Here is a 9185-nt window from a genome sequence, read left to right as displayed (position 1 = left end):
AAGTATGGGGAGCCTATGGGGCCATGGTGCGTCACCTGCTGGTAGGTGTTGGTGGCAATGATGGGCCGCAGGACGGGGGTCACGGGGGGCACGGCCATGGCGGATGCGGGGTCCCCACTACTTGGGGGTGCAGCCGGGGTGGGGGCTCCCAGCACCTCCTGCTCGAACCTGGGCGGGGACAGAACGGGTCAGGGGGGTGCCCATCGCCCCCCGTTACCCCCGATGGAACCTTCCACACCCCCCCAAAGCGCTCCCTGTAGCCCCGCCCTCTCCCTCAAGCCCCGCCCACTCCGCGTTGCCATGGCGAAACCCCTCTTTCCCCGTCTCCGCCCCCGTTGCCATGGCAGCCCCGCCCCTCGGCCCCTCACAGCGCCATCTCGGCCTCCATCTCCTTCAGCCGCTCCTCGCCGCTCTTGGCCGGCCCCGCTCCCGCCGCCGCCGCCGCCGCCGCCCCGCTCCCGCCGGCTCCGTTCCCGCTCACGGCCGAGGCCGCAGCTCCGGGACCAGGCCCGGGCCCTGCCGCTGGAGCCGCGACCGCTGCCGAAGCCGCCGCGGCCGCCATGATGGCAAAGGAGGGAGGGGGGGGGGGGGGGTGAGGACCCACTTCCGGCGCGCGGCGATGACGTCAAGAGCACGCAGCGCGCTCCACCCCCCTCGACACGGAAATGGGGCGGAAAAGAGCAAATTGAGGCAAAAAAAAAAGGAGGTTTATTGGGGGGAAGCAACCGGGTCCCGTCGGTGGGGGACGAGGAGAGGGCGGGGCTATCGCCTGAGCTCGCTGTAGACGTCCCCACGTGCGCCCTGGAGCTCCTGCAGAGGGGTAGAGGTGGAGTCAGCCCCGTCGTATATGGGCAAAGCTCCGCCCACTTCCCCTTCCCACCCCTCACTGGTCTTACCTGATAGGTCGGCTCCACCTCGGGGGGGCGTGGCTTGACCTCATCTGGGATGGAAAGGAGGAGGGTTCAGGGTGGGGAAGCTCCGCCCACCTGGTGAGTGGTCACGCCCCCTGCACAGGCCCCACATATTCCGATTGACCCCGCCCACTCTCCCCTCAAGCCCCGCCCATCCCGTTCGTCCTTCCCCGCCCACTTTCTCTCAAGCCACGCCCCCACCTCTCCGGCCCCGCCCCCCTAGGCAGTAGGCCCCTCCCGCGATGAGCAGCGTCATGATGATGTCAGCGGCCACCAGCGCTGCGATTGGTCCCGGGCCCGGCAGGCAGGAGCTGCAATCTGATTGGATACATGGGAAAAGATGTTGACCACCCCCCCAACACACGTGACCTCACGGAAGGGGGCGGGGGGTTGAGGGAGGTGGGCCTCACCTCCCTCTGCAGCAGCCAATCCTGGAGGAACAAACGGAAGTGGTCACGTGACAACTGTGAAAGCTCCGCCCCTCCTTCCCTATTTGCTCCTCCCACCCCAATTGTTCCCTCCTACCCCTTTAGCCCCTCCCACCCCATTGGCTCCTCCCCTATTGTTTCCTCCTATTCCGTTGGCCCCTCCCAGCCCTTTAACCCCTCCCACCGCATTGGCTCCTCCCTCCCCATTGGCCCCTCCCACCCCTTTTCCCCCTCCCACCCTATTGGCTCCTCCCACCCCATTGGCTCCTTTTGCCCCGGGTGGGTGGGGCCAAGGGGGTGGGGGGCAGTAGGAGGAGCCTAATTGAGGGGGCGTGGTCTATGAAAGGGGGCGTGGCCTCACCCAGCAGCAGGAGCAGCAGAGCCGGGGGGGGACTCATGGCGCTGGACGCACGGGCACGGCCCTGGTAGACAATGGGGAAGTGGGAGGGGCAATGGGGTCACGTGGACTAAACTCCGCCCCCCCCTTTCCCCCCTTAGTTCCCTTTTTGGAGAGGCCCCGCCCCCTGACGGGAAGCTCCGCCCCTTGCGTTGTGTTCATTACCGCATAGGAGCCTTAATTAACCCTTGGGACTAACAGCTTAGAACTATTAATTGCTCTTTGTCGGCTATCAAAGTAACCATTGGGCTACTAATTACCCCTTGGTGCTGTCAATTACCACTTTGAGGCCTTTATTTATCCTCCAAGGGAGATTAGTTATCCTAAGGGGACATTAATTGCATCAGTGGAGGCTGTTAGTTACCCCTTTAGGGCTATAGCTTGTCCCTTGGGGCTATTAGTTGCCCTTTGAGGGCATTAGTTACCCTTAGGGGCCATTAATTACCCCATGGGGGCTATTTGTTACCGATTTATGGCTATTCATTACTCTTAGGGGCCATTAATTACCCTATGGGGGGCTATTCATTACTCCTTTAGGGCTATTCATTACCCTTAGGGGTCATTCATTATCCCATGAGGACTCTTTGTTACCCTTAGAGACCATTAATTGCCCCATGACAGCTATTAATTATTCTTATGGGCCATTAGTTACCCCTAGAAGCCATCGATTACCTTAGGAAGGCTATTAATTACCCTTAGAGCGCACTGATTAACCAATGGGGCCATTAATTCCCACTCTACGGCTATTATTGACCCCATCCCTATTAATTATCCGGCCCCACCCATGCGGGATCCGCCCTTCGCGCTCTGATTGGCAGCCGAGTTCCCTGGTGGGCGTGGCCATGCCCCTCCGCAGCGCGGTGCACGCCGGGAAGGCTCCAGCGGCGCGTGCGGAGGCTCCGCGGCTCCGGCGGACGGGACCATTACCGGTAACGGCGGGGGGGGGACGGAGGGGACGGGACACGGGTAATGGGGGGGGGCAGGCGTTGGAAGAGCCCATTTATGAGGCGGGAGGGGGTTGGGGGGGGTTGGGGCTAGGAGATACCATTGCGGGGGGGGGGGGGGGGTTGGGGTGTGAGAGACTATTGCGGCCATGGGGGGAGGGGGGGGAGGCACCATTGCGGCCATTGGGGGGGGGGGGGAGGCACCATTGCGGCCATGTGGGGGGGAAGGGAAGGGACCATTGCGGCCATGGGGAGAGGGAAGAGACCATTGCGGCCATGGGGGGGGGGTGGGAAGGGACCATTGCGGCCATGGGGAGAGGGAAGAGACCATTGCGGCCATGGGGGGGGGGGTGGGAAGGGACCATTACGGCCATGGGGGGGGGGGGCGGGGAGAGACCTTACGGCCATTGTGGGGGGGCTGGGAGGGACCATTGGTGCCATTGGGGGGCTGGGAGGCACCATTGCCAGCAGTAGGGGGGGGTGGGGTGCCAAATGCACCTTTATTGCCCCCCCATCACCCCTTTAACGCTGTGTCCCCCCTGTTCCTGTTGCAGGCGATGCCTCCTCCTCGCTGCCAGCTGTGTCCCCTCCCCGCCGCCCTGCTCCGTCCCCGCTGCGGGACCCCGCTTTGCCGCGACTGCTTCGTGCTCCGCTTCGAGGCTGAGTTCCTGGGCTCCATCACCCCCGTGCCCGGCTCCCGCGTCCCCGTCCCCGCGCCCGGCTCCACCGTGGCCGTGGCCGCGTCCGGCGGCAAGGACTCCACGGTGCTGAGCCACCTCCTGCAGCGCTTCGGGCTGCGCCTGGGGCTGCGCCTGGCGCTGGTGTCCGTGGACGAGGGCATCGCCGGGTACCGGGAGGCGGCGCTGGCCGCGGTGCGGGAGGGCCGGGGGGGGGCCCCGCTGCTGGTGCTGTCGCACCGGGATGTGTTCGGGTGGAGCGTGGACGAGCTGGGAGCGGCGCTGGGGGCCGGCTCCCGCTGCACCTTCTGCGGGGTGCTGAGGAGGCAGGCGCTGGAGAGGGCGGCGCGGCTGCTGGGGGCTGACTGGATCGCGACTGGTGAGGAGCGGGACGGGGAGGGGCGCTGGGATGGACTGAGAAGGGAGGGAGGGGACGGGAATGGGATGGAGTTGGTTATAACTCGTTCTAACTGGGGCTAATCGGGATGGAACTGGTTGTAACTGGGTCTAACCGGGATGGAACTGGTTGTAACTGCGTCTAACTGGGATGGAACTGGTTGTAACTGGGTCTAACTGGGATGGAACCGGCCCCGCAGGGCACAACGCCGACGACATCGCCGAGACTTTGCTGATGAATTTCCTGCGTGGGGACGTGGCGCGGCTGCGGAGAACAGCCTCGGAGGGCGGCGCTGGCCCCACGGAGAGCCCCCCAGAGACCTCCAGGAGCACCAAGAGCCCCATGGATACCACCAAGGACCCCACTGACACCGCCAAGCACCCCATGAAGACCCCCAAGGACCCCATGAAGACCTCCAAGGGCCCCACAGACACTTCCAACGACCCCACAGACACCCCCAAGGACCCCATGAAGACCTCCAAGGACCCCACAGACACCCCCAAGGACCCCATGAAGACCTCCAAGGACCCCACAGACACCCCCAAGGACCCCATGAAGACCTCCAAGGACCCCACAGACACCCCTAAGGACCCCATGAAGACCTCCAAGGACCCCATAGACACCCCCAGGGACCCCATAGACACTCTGCTGAGCTTCATGGGCTTCCTAAGCAGCCCAGACCCCATAAAAACCACCTCAGGCCCCATAGAAACCGTCCCAGGCCCTATAGAGACCAGCTCAGGCCCCACAGAGGCCACCCCAGGCCCCATAGAGACCAGCTCAGGCCCCACAGAGGCCACCCCAGGCCCTAAAGAGACCAGCTCAGGCCCCACAGAGGCCACCCCAGGCCCCATAGCGACCACCCCAGGCCCTATAGAGACCAGCTCAGGCCGCACAGACGCCACCCCAGGCCCTAAAGAGACCAGCTCAGGCCCCATAGAGGCCACCCCAGGCCCTATAGAGACCAGCTCAGGCCCCATAGAGACCAGGTCAGGCCCCACAGACGCCACCCCAGGCCCCATAGAGACCAGCTCAGGCCCCATAGAGGCCACCCCAGGCCCCATAGAGACCAGCTCAGGCCCCATAGAGACCAGGTCAGGCCCCACAGACGCCACCCCAGGCCCCATAGAGACCAGCTCAGGCCCCATAGAGGCCACCCCAGGCCCCATAGAGACCAGCTCAGGCCCCCCCCGGAAGGCCCCCCCGGTGCCCGCGCCGTGGCCGCCGGTGCCCCGGTGCAAGCCGCTGCGGCACGCGTGCGAGAAGGAGATCGTGCTGTACGCGCACTTCCGGCGCCTGCGCTACGTCAGCACCGAGTGCGCGTACGCGGCGCGCGCCTTCCGCGGGCACGCGCGGGCGCTGCTCAAGGGCCTGGAGGCGGCGCGCGCGGCCGCCGTTCCCGCGCTCGGGCACTCGGGGCGGCGCCTGCCGGTGGCGGGGGACGCGCGCGCCCCCCGGCGGCCGCTCTGCGCGTGCGCGCGGTGCGGGTTCGCGTCCAGCCAGGGGCTGTGCAAGGCGTGCGTCCTGCAGGGGGCGCTGCAGAGCGGGCGGCCGAGGGTGGCGCTGGGCAAGAGGGCGATGGAGGAGGTGATGGGGCGGGCGTGGGGCCCTGGGGATGGGGCTGGGGGGGGCTGTGGTTGTGGGGCTGGGGGCCGTAAAGGCTATGGGGATGGGGGCCATAGGGGTGACGGTTATGGGGACCATAAAGGTTATGGGGATGGGGGCTGTGGGGATGGGGGCCGTAGGGGTGATGGTTATGGGGGCCATAAAGGCTATGGGGATGGCGGCTATGGGGATGGTATTCATAGGGGTAATGAGCATAAGGATGGGGGCTGTAGTTGTAGGGCTGGTGGCCATAAGGTCGATGGTTACGCGGCCGGGGACCATAAAGGTGATGGTTATGGGGCTAAATGAGTTGTCGTGGGGTGATCCGGCGTGGCCACGCATGTAAATGAGCTGTTGCTGAGCGACTGGGGGCGTGGCTTCGTATTCAAATGACGTCCCGTCCTTTCCCGCCGCCCTGACGTCACTTCCGAGGCGGTGCGGGGAAGATGGCGGCTCCGCGGTGGGACCTGGGCCCGGCCCGAGAACCGCTGGGGCTGATCCGGGCCCTGCAGGGGGTGGGAACGGGAACGGGGATGGGAACGGGAACGGGGATGGGAACGGGGAAGGGAACGGGAACGGGGATGGGAACGGGAACGGGGATGGGAACGGGATGGGAACGGGAACGGAGATGGGAACGGGGATGGGAACGGTGTTGGGAACGGGATGGAAACGGGGATGGGAACGGGATGGGAACAAGGATGGGAACGGGATGGGAACAAGGATGGGAACGGGATGGGAACAAGGATGGCAACGGGGGTGGGAACGGGGATGGGAATGGGATGGAGACGGGGATGGGTACGGGATGGGGAAGGGAACAGGAACGGGATGGGAACGGGGATGGGAACGGAAACGGGGACAGGATGGGAACGGGAACGGGATGGGAATGGAAACGGGGATGGGATGGGAATGGGAACAGGAGAGGAACGGGATGGGAGCCCCATTCCAGGCAGGATTTGGGGCCAGAGTTCCCCCTTTTTCTTGGGTTTCCCACCTTTAACCTTTTCCCCTGCTCATTTTGACCCCCAAAACCCCATTTTTGGCTCATTTTTCCCCGTTTCCGGGGGGAACCCCATTCCAGGCAGGATTTGGGACCAGAATTCCCACTTTTCCCCACTTTTCCCGCAGTTTTTCTCCGTCTTCGCCTTCGCCACCCTCGGGGGCTTCCAGGGCTCCGTCAGCTTCCACCTGAGCTGCGCCGGCAGCCCCAATATCTCCGTCAGCGCCCCCTTCGCCTACCCCTTCCGGTGAGGCCATGCCCCCACACTGATTGGTTGCGGGGAGGGAGGGGGCGGGACCTCATCCCCATCCCCACCTTGACCTCATCGCCATTTCCATTCCCTATTCCCGCTTGGATCCTCACCTCAATCCCTACGTTCAATCCCACTTTGACCCCATCGCCATTCCCTCTTCCATTCCCTATTCCCGCCTGGATCCTCACCTCAATCCCTACGTTCAATCCCACCTTGACCCCATCGCCATTCCCATTTCCATTCCCTATTCCCACCTGGATCCTCAGCTCAATCCCTACGTTCAATCCCACCTCGATCCCTGTTTCCAGTCCCACCCCCATTCCCAACTCCCACCTTCATCCCCCCCATCCTTCCCTCCACGTGCACCATGGGGTGGCAGATGCCTGCAGCCCCAGGCTGCCCCATGGAGCTCCCTCAGCCCAGCTGGGTTTGCTCCTGTGGGGAGCCCCAGGAGCTCCCTGTCTTGGAGGAGCCCCCCTCGGAGCCCCTTTTGCCACCCTAGGCTGAACCTGGCCACCTTCACGCCCTCCCTGACTGCGCTGTGCAACCGGACGTGGGCCAGGGACGTGCACCTGGTCGGGGACTTCTCGTCCTCGGCCCAGTTCTTCGTGGTCGTGGCCGTCTTCTCCTTCCTGTACAGCCTGGGCGCCCTCCTGCTCTACCTGGGCTACCTCCACCTCTACCGCGGCGCCGGGGGGAAGCTGCCCCTGGGGGTGAGTCCTGGCCGTGGGGAGAGGGGGGCAAATGGGGGTGGGGTTGTTGGGGGGTCTTCGGCCATCCAGCGTCATCCATTCGCCATCCGACCGCCGTCTGTCCGTCCAATCGTTATCCGATCTTTATCCATCGTCATCCGACCGTCATCCAATCTCCATCCGTCCAACCAGTCACCATTTAACATCATCCTGCCTTCATCCAGCTACCATCCATCTATCCAGTCATCATCCAATGTCCATCCGTCCAACCAGTCACCATCTAACATCATCCTGCCTTCATCCAGCCACCATCCATCCATCCAGTCATCATCCAATGTCCATTCGTCCAGCCAGTCACCATCTAACATCATTGCTCCTTCATCCAACCACCATCCATTCATTCAATCATCCAACCATCATCCATCCAACCAATGACCCTCCAGCATCGTCCTATTTTCATCCATCCATCCATCCAATCATCGTCCAACCTTCATCCATCCAACCAGTCACCATCCACCATCATCCTGCCTTCATCCAACCACCATGCATTCATTCAGTCACCATCTCCTGATCTCCCACATCGTCCAGTCACCATCCATCTCCTGATCTCCCACATCGTCCAGTCACCATCCATCGTGTCCTCCACCCTCTCATCCACCGTCCAACCACCAGCCATCCATCACCCATCCATCCAATCACCATCCACCCACCTTGGTCTTCTCCATCCACTCCTTCGGTCCTCTCCTGCCCTCCCATTGGCCAGCCCCCACCTCCTTGCCCCCCAGCTCCATACCCCTGAGCCCCCCCATTGCTCCCATCATCCTCCAGTCCCTTGGGAGGTCCCAGTGGTGGGATGGGACATGGAGGTGGGACATTGGGGTTGGGCCGTAACCCTCCTTTGTCCTTTTTTCCTTCTGCTGCCATGGACAGGACACAGGGTAAGGCTTGGCCGTTCGCTTTTGGGGTCCTGCCATGCTTGGGGGCCTAGCACCATGGTCCTGTGGACCCCCAGGCTCCATAACACTTGGTGTCCACCGCGTCCCTCCTCTTCCCACCTCTATCCCATGGGATTTGGTGCCCACCCCCTGACCTCTGCCGTGTCTCCCATAGGACTTCCTGGCCACCGCTGCCTTCTCCTTCCTGTGGCTGGTGGCCTCCTCGGCCTGGGCCAAGGCGCTGACGGACGTCAAGGCCTCAGTGGCGGCTCCCCTGCCCTACTGCCACCCCCCGGCTGTGATCTGCAGCCGCGACACCACCACCCCCATGGGCACCCTCAACGTCTCTGTGGTGGGTGCTGCAGTGGGGGCACAACGGGGACCCTTCTGGGGTCCTTCTTGGTGGAGTCTCTTGAGCTTCACCTTCATCCCCTTCCTCCCCTCCAGGTCTTCGGCTTCCTCAACCTCATTCTTTGGCTCGGCAGCTCCTGGTTCGTTTTCAAGGAGACCAATTTCCACACCCCCCCAGCACCCAGCACCCCCAGCACCATGTAACCACCACCACCTCCTGCAGCTGCAGGTCAATGGGGGGCCCTTTGGAGCTGCTTTTGGTGGCAGGGGTGGGGGGGAAGGAACTTTCTGATCCCAATGGGAGGAGATGGAAGCAGGGGAGGTGAGGACGTAGGTTATGGGTTCCACCACATCTCAGGTGGCTTCTCCAAGGCTTCGCTCGACCAAACGTGGCCCTGATTGTGCCCGTTCCACGTGGTCTCGCTCAGGACTGGTGCAGGTTGAGCTGTGGCCTCGTCTCATTGGTTGGTTGGGGGGAGCTCAGTGGGGGTCACGTGGCTGGGGGGAAGAGGGGGTTAGCCAATCGGGTGGAGACCTGGAGGTGGCCATGCGGCTGCCTTGGTCCTCCACCATCACACTCCTCCTCCCCTTCTACTCC

General features: G+C 63.5%; 2 protein-coding genes and 1 long non-coding RNA gene across 4 annotated transcripts; 2 read left to right on the top strand and 1 right to left on the bottom strand.

Annotated features, from left to right (window-relative positions):
- Positions 1-731: 731 nt before the first annotated feature.
- Positions 732-1388, bottom strand: LOC130610824 (uncharacterized). 2 transcript variants are annotated; one of them, XR_008975105.1, is made up of 4 exons: positions 1322-1388; positions 1113-1229; positions 897-940; positions 732-810 (listed from the first exon to the last, which is right to left on the bottom strand). It is a non-coding gene; the product is annotated as an uncharacterized LOC130610824 (long non-coding RNA). The 2 variants fall into 2 exon arrangements; XR_008975104.1 differs by lacking the exon at positions 1322-1388 and having other exon boundaries at positions 1113-1241.
- Positions 1389-2578: 1190 nt separating this feature from the next.
- On the top strand, positions 2579-5668 carry CTU1 (cytosolic thiouridylase subunit 1). Its single transcript, XM_057430916.1, has 4 exons — positions 2579-2665; positions 3235-3736; positions 3954-4043; positions 4980-5668. The coding sequence occupies exons 1-4, from the start codon at positions 2579-2581 to the stop codon at positions 5666-5668; spliced, it is 1368 nt and encodes a 455-aa protein (XP_057286899.1).
- Positions 5669-5779: 111 nt separating this feature from the next.
- Positions 5780-8812, top strand: LOC130610817 (synaptophysin-like protein 1). Its single transcript, XM_057430919.1, has 5 exons — positions 5780-5874; positions 6485-6603; positions 7112-7322; positions 8412-8588; positions 8684-8812. The coding sequence occupies exons 1-5, from the start codon at positions 5806-5808 to the stop codon at positions 8789-8791; spliced, it is 684 nt and encodes a 227-aa protein (XP_057286902.1). The 5' UTR covers positions 5780-5805; the 3' UTR covers positions 8792-8812.
- The last annotated feature ends 373 nt before the right edge of the window (positions 8813-9185 follow it).

This window comes from Pezoporus wallicus, unplaced genomic scaffold (genome assembly GCF_028554395.1).
Source record: "Pezoporus wallicus isolate ANWC-B61680 ecotype Strahan unplaced genomic scaffold, APGP_CSIRO_Pwel_v1 contig_8581, whole genome shotgun sequence".
In the NCBI taxonomy this organism is placed as follows: Eukaryota; Metazoa; Chordata; class Aves; order Psittaciformes; family Psittacidae; genus Pezoporus; species Pezoporus wallicus.
Note: the sequence above shows the minus strand (reverse complement) of the source record. Positions and strands in the feature narration are given on the sequence as shown.

Coding starts and splice junctions, on each gene's coding strand:
- CTU1 (XM_057430916.1), top strand. CDS start 2,579: ATGCCCCTCCGCAGCGCGGTGCACGCCGGGAAGGCTCCAGCGGCGCGT. Junction 3,737..3,953: donor GGCTGACTGGATCGCGACTG/GTGAGGAGCGGG, acceptor CCGGCCCCGCAG/GGCACAACGCCGACGACATC. Junction 4,044..4,979: donor GAGAACAGCCTCGGAGGGCG/GCGCTGGCCCCA, acceptor CGCCGTGGCCGC/CGGTGCCCCGGTGCAAGCCG.
- LOC130610817 (XM_057430919.1), top strand. CDS start 5,806: ATGGCGGCTCCGCGGTGGGACCTGGGCCCGGCCCGAGAACCGCTGGGG. Junction 6,604..7,111: donor CCCTTCGCCTACCCCTTCCG/GTGAGGCCATGC, acceptor TTGCCACCCTAG/GCTGAACCTGGCCACCTTCA. Junction 7,323..8,411: donor GGGGGAAGCTGCCCCTGGGG/GTGAGTCCTGGC, acceptor TGTCTCCCATAG/GACTTCCTGGCCACCGCTGC.